The sequence below is a fragment of the Arctopsyche grandis genome, chromosome 10 (genome assembly GCF_051622035.1).
Source record: "Arctopsyche grandis isolate Sample6627 chromosome 10, ASM5162203v2, whole genome shotgun sequence".
In the NCBI taxonomy this organism is placed as follows: domain Eukaryota; kingdom Metazoa; phylum Arthropoda; class Insecta; order Trichoptera; family Hydropsychidae; genus Arctopsyche; species Arctopsyche grandis.
The window spans coordinates 24,138,010-24,152,216 of record NC_135364.1 but is presented as its reverse complement, the minus strand read 5'-3'; the positions used below and the strand labels follow the sequence as shown (position 1 = coordinate 24,152,216).

The 14,207-nt window shown below is 35.3% G+C and overlaps 1 protein-coding gene across 1 annotated transcript; it reads left to right on the top strand.

Annotated features, from left to right (window-relative positions):
* The first annotated feature begins 305 nt into the window (after nucleotides 1–305).
* Nucleotides 306–4,925, top strand: LOC143918117 (kelch-like protein 5). Its single transcript, XM_077439826.1, has 10 exons — nucleotides 306–675; nucleotides 750–898; nucleotides 987–1,189; nucleotides 1,399–1,596; nucleotides 1,670–1,843; nucleotides 1,941–2,093; nucleotides 2,173–2,327; nucleotides 2,428–2,632; nucleotides 3,095–3,269; nucleotides 3,355–4,925. Exons 1-10 carry the CDS (start codon nucleotides 560–562, stop codon nucleotides 3,483–3,485), a joined length of 1,659 nt encoding a protein of 552 aa, XP_077295952.1. The 5' UTR covers nucleotides 306–559; the 3' UTR covers nucleotides 3,486–4,925.
* Nucleotides 4,926–14,207: the final 9,282 nt, after the last annotated feature.

Sequence of the window (14,207 nt, the reverse complement as noted above, 5' to 3'; positions counted from 1 at the left end):
CCCTCTGGATCTCCCACCGCGAGATCAGTAAGCGCGCGTAAAACCTTTGGTTTTGGCGTTTTATGGCATGAAAACTATCCATAATTTAAATATTATAAACTATGACCTGGGCCCTGGTTATTAGCATCGGCTGGTATCCCCTCTCATCAGGCCTGTGTACACTGTACAAAGGTAAATCACATCGTCCCATTGATTTATATATGGCCGTATTTAGGTGTATTATGGTGTTTGTCAAAATCAAAGCCACTCCTTTCATTCATAACTTTCATTGGTGCTCTTGCGCAGCTGTTGCGCATGCGCAGTACGATCTTAGATAAGGGAAACTCATTCAAGTATCTAAAGTTACGATTGTATACCTATATGTAGTGTGTAGACTAAATATAGAGTTCTAGTCGCCTTTGTGAACCAATTAAGTCTTGGAACAAACACTTCTGCCAAATATCCAAGACCCCCTTCTCACCTTCGTACTTCTATCGACGTCCATTGCCTCAAGACGAGCTGATAAGCTATCTATATATAGTTTACAAGCTTGAATATCTGAATAGTATACAATCGAACAATGGCCAAATTCAACAAGATTCGAAGTGAACATTCTGTGACTATTTTAGGACGGATGTATGATTTTTATAAAGAAAATGTGTTGTGTGATTTAGATTTGGTAATTGGCGCTAACAGGTAATATTTGAGAAGTTGCATACATAGTACATGAGAAGAAATTTTTAATCAATGCTAATTGTTATCCTTTTCAGACTTCCAGTTCACAAGTTGATCTTAATTTCTAATAGCAAATATTTTAAGAATAAAATAAACGATGCTACTAATGAAGTTGTTTTGGAAGATACACTTAATATTTTCGCTCTTAAGAAGACTATAGAATATTTCTATAACGGAAATATTAGTAAAAATAAATATTTATATCTATTTACATAATATGTATATTTTTGTTTGATGAAATAATGCCACTAATTAAAAATATATATTTTCAGGTATAGAAAAACATCAAGTAGTGAACTTGATTAAATTCTCTAAATTGATTAAAGCGTCTGATCTCGAAAAATATTGTTTGTCTTATCTTGAGAAATTTATAGACAGTGATAATTTCCTTTTCATCGAAGAGTATGCAAGAGAGCAAGGAAACGTACAATTGCTTGAGAAAACAAAAAAATTCATTTTGAACAATTATTTAGAGGTAGTTTTTGGAATACAGAATAAACATTAAAAATTGAAAAATTAAGCATAAATGGGAGCAATTGTTCATCTTCACAAGACAAAAAACTTGATAAAAAAAGCACCCTTTTAGAGTAAAGATTTTTTTCTTTTGCTTATTCTGTATCCTCTAAAACAAAGGTGCCAAATTTTTTTGGAAAAATAACAGCTGATTTTACATCTATCATTCAGATAATTCAGAGAGATGAATTTCTCAACATGAGCTCTGATCTACTGGGTGAATTGCTACAGTCGGATGATTTAAAAGTAACAAACGAAGAACAAGTATTTAAGGGGCTGGAGGTTTGGGTGCTTAAAGACTTTGAATCTCGGAAGAAGCATTTAAATACTATGTTGCATTACGTCAGACTGCCACTGCTATCTGCCACGGTATTCAGTTTTAATATTATCAACTTATAATCAATGATGAATTTACTAATTGGTTTTTGATAATAATTTCTAGTTCTTTCTAAATGAAGTAAAACCAATCTGTTATGATTCCATAGATTTAAGTCAATTATGGGATATGTTAGAATTCTATATTAACCCTGAGAAGAGATCGTATTTATCTATCGTGAATTCAAGACCCCGAAAATACGCTGCACAAACTTTGGTAATTGTCGGAGGAGAATCCGAAGTAAGCTTCGTATAATTGACATTGAAATTAAATTAAATTGTAACATTGAAATTGGTAAGATTGTTTAAACAATATATATATTTTGTGGGGAATTTAGAGCTCTGGCGAAATTGAAACTTACAATGCTAACACTGACGAATGGACTACCTTTTACAATTTGAACAATAAAAATCGTTGGTATAAAGCTGTTGTATTGGAAAACAAACTTATTACGATCGGTGGTAATATAAATAAGACAACCACAAACAAGGTATTATATTATACATGCTGTAGATTCCATTAATAATATTAATTTCATTGATGTTCAACTTGGCATGTGCCATCAACAGGTGTTGTGTTTTGATCTTAGCACCAAGCAGACGACAGAATTACAACCGATGCTTCAAGAACGCGAATCTTTCGCAATTGCCGTGATCGATGGCCATATATTCGCGATTGGAGGGCGTCGTACTAATGATTTGAACAGGCTAGACTCTGTAGAAAGGTTAGCGTATATTCAAAATGATATAAATTGGTCACTTTCATCATCAAACTTGTTCGGAGTAAAGTATTTTTGGAAATAAATCAACGGAATGTTATTTCAGATATGATTTATCTACCAACACTTGGACTTATGTAGCTCCGATGTTGACCCAGCGCTTTTATCATCAAACAGTAGTAATCGGAGAAAATATCTATGTCATAGGAGGTATCGATAGCCATCGTTTAAACACAATGGAAATATATAATGTGAAACAAAACAAATGGACAAGTTGTCCGTCAATGGCAGAGTGGAGAAGCTCATTTTCCGTAATTTATTTTATTATTGTTATTAAATTTTTTTATAGTGTAGCGTAGGGGTGAGTTGAGGATCCAAATTAAAGGCCAAAGTCGCTTCACAGCATTTATTAAATGATTCAGGGGGTCCACACGCAGCCAGCGCTCGCTCCAGAATAATCGATGTACCAAGTGTACCTCCTTTTAAAGGGCAAATTGCTCACTACAGCTTCCCTGATCCATTTATTTATCCATTGTCTAGGCACGTATAGTTTTACAGTCTCACGCTCTCGTCCAGATTCTTATGATTCTAACAGGTACTTACCGAGTACCGTTCGGCCTAATCCGGGGGTCCCTATTGTCCACCCCCAAATGCACTTAGCCAGCGGATGCTCTTCTCCCCCGTTCCCATGTTACAATAGTATTGATAGTTTCTAATAAGTAACTCAATTCTATAAATTTAGTTGATAAAATAAAATTGACTATAACATATAGGCTGTCGTCGTAAAAAACTACATCTACGCTATTGGCGGCTATGATGGAGTATCACATCTTAGTTCTGTGGAACGATTTGACATCAAATCACAGGCCTGGACATGGGTGAAGAGTCTTTCTGAACCAATGGTGAGACACAGTGGAATTGCTTTCAATGGAAAAATCATTTGCGTCGGTGAGTGAAATGGCGAGAGTTGTATCATTATTTTTTTTTATTATATCCTGCTAATTTAATTCATATGGTATCGTTTTATTTTCAGGAGGCTATGAATCGTCATTGGTATTAGAATACAAACCCAATGAAAATGAGTGGAAAAGGCGTAAATCCATCTCAAGTTCACGGTCCCATTTCAATTTGCTAATTGCTCCAATTGAACTATTTAAAAATTAATATATTTTACTATACATACATATGTACATATTTAATTTTTATTGTTTTTCAAAGTCTGTATAATTATTCAAAAACTACAGTTTCATATTCTATTATAGATATTTCTATTATAGAAACTTCTCATTTCTTCCAATTTTAGCCTAAAATTTCTAATAAAATGACTCTCGACCCAGGGAAAACTAATTTAAAAAGTTAAACTACCTTTGTAACTGATGGTATTTTGATATCGCAAGTCGTGTGCCTAAGGGCGAAATCACACAGCGTGGTATGTGGGACGTGGGTTTTTTTAGATAGTTTTAAACATATAGAAAAAAAATATGGCGTTCATTGCGTAGGGGTGTGTGGAGGATCCAAATAAAAGGCCAAAGTCGTCTCACAGCAGTTATTGATGATTAAGGAGATACACGCACTGGCAGTGCTCAGTCCAGAATGACTTGATATCGCCTAAGTATCGCCTTATAAGGGATAGATCTCTCAAGACATCTTCGACGTCTAATTTGTTTACCTATTATTTTGGTCAAGTACGGATATGTCTTCCCACGACATTCGGTCCCACGGTACAGGTCAATTCTGAGAAGGGACCAATAACAGCCAACTCGGTCAGCATTGTTTAGCCTACATGCACTTAGGGTATAGATATAATCCCCGAAACCAATTATAAACGGTCACACAGTCTCTGGGATTATATTCGGCTTAATCCGATTGCACTTACGCGGTGTACGTAACAGTACCATACCTGATACCGTCTTTTCAAAACGAAACATTTGAGCTGTTTCGTTGATATTCTATAGTAGTGTTTATCCATGCTTGACAGTGATATATACCAAAACAACCTTTTGGACCATTTTCGGTAAAATTTTATCCTTGCTTGACAGTGATCAATAACGGTGTATCGACAATTTCTTCAAATATGGGATACGCCATTATCGATCACTGTTAATCAAGTATAAACACTACTATAGAATTTCAACGAAACAGCTCAAATGTTTCGTTTTAAAAAGACGGTACCAGGTATGGTACCATGAACGCTATATTTTTTCTATGTTTAAAACTATCTAAAAAAAACCCACGTCCCACATCCCACCCTGTGTGATCCCACCCCTTACTGGCTTATGTGCGAGAAGGATGCAGAATCCAAGCCAAGCCCACATTAACACAATAGTATTTTAATATTATTTTTAATACAGGTATAACCCATTAGCCAGCAGTATGACTCGGTGGTTGCGTTTATGTTTAGCACCGAGAGGTTACCGGGTTCGATCCCATGCTAATCATTAATGCTGCTGGTCAGACTTGGATATTTGTGACTCCAAGTCGATCGTTTCCTATCAGAGTTTGCCAATTTATCTGATTTAATTGTTGAAACGTTTCCTCCATCAAATTGGCAAAAACCATCCTACGTAGAAATGTATGAATAAAAGAAATAAATATTTTTTTACTAAAAAAAAATGGATCAAAATCAATCGTTCTCTCACTCCTACCAAACATGTCTCATATGTTGCAAATAAATCATTCTCCCAAAAATTTTTACGAATACAATACCTATTGAAACCTTCAAATATATAATATATTTTTTACAGTTGAAGTGTATCTTTCAGTTGTAATATATTTCGACTAATTGGAATATATTCCATCTAACTTGGTACCAACTACCGTTATAAATGTAGTTTATTTTATTTTCAGTTGATATATATTTTGACTAGTTAGAATATATTCCGTCTAACCCACATAAGGTGATTCTTATGGCGAATTACATACATTCCAATTGTTCAAAATGTATTACGACTGAAAATACAGTTAAACTAAAAATTAGTATCGGGTTAGATAGAAAGGTTACGTTTTTGTGAAAACATCACTCGACTAGTACATTGAGTTGGAAAGTAACATTTCTATTTTGAATACTCATCACTAGTCACCGGGGCCTGAGGGGGCCGTGTATTGTTCAAAGGTTGTAAATGCATTGTTAAAGGTTGGCCGAACAATGGATAGCACTGTGACTATCCTACCTCTACTCATCACAATACAGTACTCGTTACCTTAATTCGCAATACCTATCAAATATTAGCGCATTATTGAATTCTAAAGCATTCGTAAAAACATCAAAGCTGTCAAAACTCAACTGTTATACTACTACTGGCGCACATTGTTGAAAGTACATTTGCGCTTGTAGACATATAATTTACTAATTGAATTGTATTCCAATATGAATGATCTAAAACGCCAGTTGAAATACATTCCAACTGAAAATATACTTCGACTAACATATGTATACACATATCCCAGCAGTATGGCTTAACGGTAGCGTATATGTTTAGCACCAAGTGATCAGTGGGTTCGATCCGCTATACTGCTGGTTATATTTGGGGGTTTTGTGACTCCAAATCGATCGTTTCTTATCAGAGTTTGCCAATTTTATCTGATCATTGTTGAAACGGTTCCTTAAAATTGGCAAAAATCATCTTTCCTGTTGTCACAAATCTTCTATTTATTGTATGTACAATTTGTAAAAATTGTGTACAAAATTTAAATCCATAGATGTCTCAATGGATTAATTCTGTAATTAATTAATTAATTGTTATTTCGTGTTCTTCAGCTTCTGGAAATACAGTGATTTATGTAATAATAAAATACTGCATTATTTGTAATTAATTGTCCAGGAAGGCGCATTGGGGTCTTCCTGTCAAGCTTTCCTGGTATATATCTATGTAAAATAAAATAAAATATATACATATGTACAACGATTTGTAGATACAAATTTAAATGTTTGCGTGTGTTTAATTTGAGGCCGGTTTGTCTTCACATAAATATTGTATATAATAATAAAATGACTTATGAAAAGTTGATAGCAAACAAAGTGGTTTCGATAGTTGGGCGGCAGCTCTAGCTAGTTTTATAAATGCAACCAATAAACAAATAAAAACATCCGCCCCGCTTCCGGGCGAAAACCGGAAAACTTAATCCGTTTAAAATAGCTATAGTGGCTTTTCTCAACGGGAAAACTTTTCCAATCGGCACGAAGAGCTGGCAATCGGCCGCGCCTCACTCAAACGCAGTCGTAACGTCCCGGAAAATTCCCACAAAACCTTATGGCGTCTTCGATAATAAATCTACCGAGTACATCACTGATGACACCGTAAAAGTTCAATCACGAAAAATGTTTACAGCGTCCTGAAACATAAAAGACCAGCCGAAACATTGTATGTACCATTTTCACATTACCATACCAAAAGAAAAACTGTATAGGCTTAGTAGTCCACAGAGAAAAAAAAAATCGGATATGACCAACCCATGACTTCGTCTATGTATTTGAGGAATATAAGAAGGTAACAAAACAAAATTCGATATTGAACCGTACAGACTACAGATTACGAAATACTAATAGCTAAAGCGCGGACCCAGAGCGCGCCGTCTATTGTTCAATCATTGTAAATTATTTGTAAAAAAGGTTCGGCAAACCTTTAACAATGCATTTACAACATGTGAACAATGAACAGCGCGCTCTGGGTCCGCTCTTTACTAATAGCTATGACAGCATTACACACACACACACACATTTTTTTCTAGATGATGAAAACGTGATCAGTGATCGATTCTGAGTTCGAATCAGTCAAAATCTCGAGTTCGAATATTCGCATGATCACAAAACTTCTATTGTTACTACGTACATAGATAAAGTAAAAATATGTATATGTACATATTAAAGAAAAATAGGATTTGTATTACATATAACAGGCTTTTCCTCCCGTATTAATGTGCGCGCGCAGAATACGGGAGGAAAAGCATGTTCCTCTTGTTCCTGTTGTATCCTGCTCGCGCAAATTAAGTGAGTATGTACCGTTTACCATGCATCATTTTTTTTTGATCTTTCGATTTTCGATCTTTGCCTTGCCGATATTTGTGTTTTCTGTAAGTTAACATTCTGTCTCGTCACTTAGACCCAGCTCTAGCAGACCTTAGATTTTAAAAAAAAAATCTGGAAATATTCTATTCCAATTTTCATTCGCCCAAGCAATGCCAGTAAATTTTTACAGTACAATTTTTCCGAGACATAAATTTTATTCGAATCATAATTTATTTAAAGAGAGAAAAAAAGCTGCGTAAAATTCGAGTCACCATTCCCCTATATGCAATGCGCTTAGGATGTGCTAATAATTAGCCAGAAGAGTCTGCACTACATATGAGCGAACTGTGTACATACAGTTGATTGAGGTGTAGCGTTTCACTTTAGTTCACGTCCGAAAAAATTTACACTAGTGAGAAATTCAAAGTTTCACTTCAAAAAGGGAACATTGCACATTGACGTTTTATCAGCAAGATTAAGCGGAAAGCACCGAATTCAACCCTCACACGATCGAAGGCGATTTTTCCGTTGATTTATGGTGCGAACGAGGGCGAATATTATGACGCGTTATCAGAAAATTCAGCAATAAAAAAATAAAGTGATGAACAAAAGAAGAGGAAAATCCGGGGGAGAAGTATGTATATATCTTACGAACGGTTTTTTTTTTTGTGCGGATTTCGCACTCGTGCCCGCGAGGTGAACGATGAAAAATGGAGAAAAAGTTAAGTAATGTGCGAAAATTTGCGAAACGTTGACACTTATCGCGCGGGGTAAGTTTTCGCGTTTTCGCGCGGGGAAAACTCCCCCTCCACGTTGGTTTTTATGTGCAAGAAGAGAAGAGACGTTGATTTATTAAAATATTTCCTTTTTTTCCTCTGCACACTTCGTCTTCATTTATATCGTATAAACATCGTGTTTTATATCGTGAGAAATGTACGCGGCGAGACAAGAAAACGAGCGATTAAAAAACTGACTTTTCCGGATATTGTTATAATAAGTAATATCCGGTTTCTTACTGTCATTTATTGATCATAAAATATTCAACTGCGATAAAACCTTTTTTGGAAATCAGAGCAAGTCACTAATATTCAACAGATAAATAATAAAAGAATATGTGGATTAAGTATTTATAAAACATTGTATTTGAAATGCCAATAGAGCTTAATGGCCGATAATCGTAATAGAGGTCCTAATTATTTTACATGCAATATCAATAAACAACCAGAATTCTTTCAAATAAAGCTGAAGCTTAGTTCAAAGTTTAATATTTTATGATTATTTTGTAAAATACATATGTATATAGGTACATATGTAACGAATGTACGACATGGACGAAACTCCATCGTGTGACTTGGGACTAACTCGGCCATGTTGGTTTGCCGCTGCTTTACTTCCTTCCTATTCACTGTTTAAACCATTGTTTTACCAGTAGAGAGGTCGAGAGTTCGAATTTCGATTTGTATACGCTGCCGGTAAGATCTGGGTGGTTATGAATGCAGATCGACCATCTCCTGTTAAAGTTTACCATTTTATCTAGCTTAATTGTTGTGATGGATCCATTAAAAATCGGCATTCTACCCCTACCCCTTCGTTAAATATACCTACATTGTAAAATGTGTTTGGTAGTACAAATTTGGCCATAAGTATAACTTTGGGGCAACCTGTTATGGTGCCTATGGTAAAAATGAAATATGCATATATCAATAAAAGTCCCAACATCACATTGAAGTGTAGATATCAGGTAATTGGTGCTCGTGGACCGCTGGTTTATCATCACTAATCGCCTGATCGCGCAGTTGTGCCAAAAAGGCCTCGACGTATGAACAAGCTGTATACAACAGCCAATAAGATCTCGCGACCCAGCGACCAATGATCTATCTGTATTGAGTGTACACGCTGGGGTATAAATATTAGGCGGTTTTGTTCCGCGATTCATTCGGAGCTGGCGGGCCGACGGATCAAGAAAAATAAACTACCTCTACCAATACCACTGCGTCTTTCACTCAGATCTTGGAAACCCCTCTTCACGTCCACGCTACAATATATTATAATATGTTTCATTGTACATTATGATGAAAGTAATCTTATATCTAAAAATTTCATAACTTTCAGCTTAGCAAGATTCGAGATTTCATAAGCATGCATAATATCTTCACTGCATATTACATAATGAATGAACCAAATCATATACAATATTAGTAATGTACAGGCAACATTGTAATCCAAATTCACAAGGAATAAGTTTACGTAAAACTCGGTTTATGTCTCATACGTTAAGAAAATCGTTCAAATATGACTTTGTTGCACGGCATTGACGTAAAACAAGAAGATGCACCACGTACACGTTACCGTGGCGTATTTAATAATATCACGGTCGGTTTACGGGGTTAGAAAAGTAAACTTTCAATCCCCTGGTCGCTGCATATAAAACCCTGCATGTTGTGTGCAGTGAGTGCACTTTTCAGGTACGTTGGATGCGTTTACTTTAACACCACTCCAAACGGCAAGCTTGTAATCTTTGTACGTATACGTGTACGTCAATACATTATAAGGGAGTCGTAAGCTTGGATAGATTATATTCTAGGAAATGAATCAAAATCGCAAAATGTTTACAAATATATTTTAATACAATAATATATTCACACTAAACGCATATTTACAATAGAATATAATAATCAATCTTTAAAAATTAAACTAAAAATGACAGAAATCATATTTTTGGAAATTCTAATATGTAGCTTTTCAAGTAAGTATGAGGATCAATAATATGCCTAACCAATCCTTTTGATAGTATTTACCACAACTCGTATATATATATACATAGAGTGTATTTAGCTCACGAAGGCGTATTTTACTAATTCAATTAGACAAGTTTAAATGTATATGAAACAAATATGTATTCTTTGAAACTGTATAAGAAAAAATGCGGCACGGAATGCGTAGATGTACTCCAGGTGTGATAGGCGTGTCTTTGCGTCATTGTTAATTCGTATGATCTTATTATATCGACAAGTTTCTCCTATACTTCTTTAAATAGGGAAATCACCGTTATCGATCACTGTCAAACCTATCAATACAAGGATAAAATATCACCGAAAACACTTGAGGGGGTAGGTTTGCAAAGAATTGCGATAGTTCAGATTTGACCATTTTTTTCATGTGCAAATCTATCCAAAAAAAAAACAAGTACCGCGTACCTCTTACCTTTATATATACCTTTAACCTTTATATATTAGACTACTGTTGTGCCCGTTGATTTAAGTGGGTGGTTTCGGAAAGGAATTAAAATAAAGTTTTATGTTATATATACATAAATATAATTGAAGGTAATTTATAGGCGCACGTATTAATAAAAAAAATATGAGTGCGCGCATTAAACGCTCGACGATCCAACCCTCTCTCTCGGCCTGGCGTCGCTCAGTGCTCAATATCAGGAGCACGTGTCCACCCCCCCCCCCACTTCCCCTCGACACGATCGCAGGCCATATCCCTATAGTGGATGCTTAAAATGTACCCGTTGGTCAGAATGACAATACATTCCTCTAATTGGTCAAAGGTTTAAGTCCATGTGGACCACTTGACTGTGCGCCTTGTTCGCGTGTATTTATTTTATTAAATATCTCCATACTTGTACACGCGTAAGCCACAAACACGTACATCGCGTATTTTAACCATAAAGCCTTCAACGTGAAGCCCATCCCAAATAATACAGTCTGACATACGGTTGTCCAGCTATATTGTACCAGAACAACCACACATCACTGCAAACCTGGACGTGTAGAGGGGTTTCCGAGATCAAAGTGAAAGACGCAGCGAGTAGTGGTAAAGATGGTTTATTGTTATTGATCCGTCAACCACCCTGCTCCGAATATGTACACACATCTTATATTCTCAGCGCAGAGAGGTCATTGGTCGATAGGTCGTGAGACCTGATTGGCTGTTATACACAGCTTGTTCATACGTCGAGGCCTTTTTGGCGCGAACGCGCGAATCGGGCGATTATTTTTTATTTATTTATTTACAATTTCGCCATAGTGACATTACAGATTACACTATAGCTACTATTAGTGATAGTCCACGAGCACCAATTGACTAACTTCTACGTTACAATACTAAAAAAATGTGAAAGATCACTGAATCAGTAAAAATGTAAGATATATTGTGGATACATTTACAGAACAATAAAAATAAAATAAATTGAATACTTTTTAATGTCATCAAATTCAAATCGTGAAATACGCCATCATGAGATGAAAACAATTTCAGGTATAACTTAAGGTTGTGGCTATTTGCAGCTACTGCATCTGCGAATTATTGGCTATTTGCAGGTACTATATCTGCGAATTATTGGCTATTTGCAGGTACTATATCTGCGACAAGCGCAAAGCCTTCTGCGCATGCGCGTGAACTTATAATCCTATTATAATTTCTTACATTTAATGTATGCTAGACTTGTTTAATCGATCGTTCATTATACACGAGGCAAATAAATTTCGCACGTCATTATAATAGATTTATATAATTTAGCTAGTTCGCGGCTTGTACTTACATTTATAAAGGTATTATACTTTGTAAATGATAATAATTTTCTAACAATTAATAAAATTAACTAATTTGGATTATATTTTTTACTCTACGTCACTTTACGAGTTTGAACTAAATTTTAAGAGGTTTAAAACAAAATTTTAACAGTAAACACGCTGACAGTGACAGCTCACGCGCATGCGCACAAGGCTTTGCGCCTGTCGTAGATACAGTACCTGCAAATAGCCAATAATTCGCATATATAGTACCTGCAAATAGCCAATAATTTGCAGCTATAGTACCTGCAAATAGCCGCAACCATAACTTAATAATATAGTACAAAATTTACATTTTAATATACAAACATACATTACCTACCTTAATTATACAATATTCGCATTGAAAATAATACTTACAATTTATTCATTATGGAAATGACTCAATGAATCGGAATTGAATTCATGAAAAAAAATTGTTTCACTCAAACTACCGTATAGTAACTACCGACACCATTTTACTAATTAAATTATTGATTTACGTGTATTTAAATCATCATCATGCACGATGGGAAGCCTCATCATTATGACTCGATGCAATTAAACAATTTTACAGCAAATGTAAATGTTTAGCTGCCGTCCGTCCGGATTACGCTTTGAATGCTCGCATGCGCTGCATTAGATCGCAGTGCGGCTTTGAATCAAACACAAAGCTGTCATTATCGGTACGGTGCACTCGCGAATATTCAATTGCACGGTGCATAGATAAAAACAAAAACGTTCATCTGAATACGGCTGCAATTTTTCCATTGTTCGACGTCACCGCGTCCGAAACCCATTTATGTACATAGTTGCATCAAATCGCAAAAAAATTAGGAACGCATGAAACGCGCGAATGTAAATATAAGCGGTTTTGCAAAGCACGAAAAAAAACCGAATGCGTTTCATATCAAAACCGACCGGGTACTTTGCGAGATCATTTCCCTCCGCAAATGAAACTGTAAGCCTCCCGTAGCGATAAACCGGCAGTAATGGTCGGGTATTAAAATCCTAATTTGCGTTCGCCGGCTACTGCTGGTTTTACAACGCACCACAAACTAACAAAAAATATATATAAACATGTAAATCATACAGTGCCTGTTTTCCGACAAACGCAAAAAGTATTTTACGGACAGTAAAAAAACATATTACTAAATACACATACATAGTTATTCGTAATGGACATAGCCTTCATAAACAATTTAATGCAAGACATAAAAGAAAGCTTAATAATAAGTAAGCAATGATAAAAATAATGATTTTATATTTACAATGTACTCGCAGACATACCCAGCATCCGAGTAGATAATATTTTTGAAATGAATCAGTGGTTCTCAAGAGCGGTAAAATTTCACATGAGAACCACTGAAATATGATTCATATATTGAGATTAAAATGTATGGAATGATTGCTTTCAGACAAGCATACAAACTTTCAATTCCGTGTTTAGATTGTACAAAAATGAATTAAGAGAATTACATATGTATGAACGTACGTCTATTACGCAAAACTACATTTAAATATACAATATAAGATATGTATTATATTTATATACATGTTACAGTCCAAGTGTACATTTCGTTCGTTCATGAACATACTTGAAACATTTTCATTTTTAAATAATTTAATCGTATTAATTAGACTGACACCCTATTGGCTCTATATTTTGCGTTTTCTGTGGTTTATTCAATAGTTTGAATAATATCTTTAGTGTTTTGCCAATGTTGATTCGCATCAATGATTTCAACATGTTTGAAGAGTGCAGTTTGGCTGTCATCGATGGAATATTTGCGAGGCGGAGATGACGATGATGATGTAATGTTGGGACAGTCGACCTTTCTGGTTGAATTGAGTGGAACAGCAGCACTATTGAGGCGCACTGCAATCAACTTTTAAGTTTTGCTCGATGAATTGGAAAAAGGGACATCTAAATGAGTGGAAGAAATGAAAATCTTCTGCAGTGGAAGAGTTGAGTGGCAGGGGTTGTCACAGTGTTGTCAACTCATGTTTTGTATATAATAAATATGTGTAATTATGTTATTTGGTACTTATGTACAATTGTTTGTTTATTTACCGTAACAACGCAGGTGGCGACGCGAACACATTTGAAATTATTGCGTTGCAATGCCACTCATTCCTGTTCTCGTTTTTGGGCGATTTTTTTTTTACAGAAACCATCACGGGCATACACACAATAGCTCATGTAAGTTTGATCGCAATCGGTTGGATGGTATAGGAACGCATACTTGACAGACAGACAAACATTAATTTTTATATATTATATATACATATGTATGTAGATAAATATTTAGAAACCTTTTT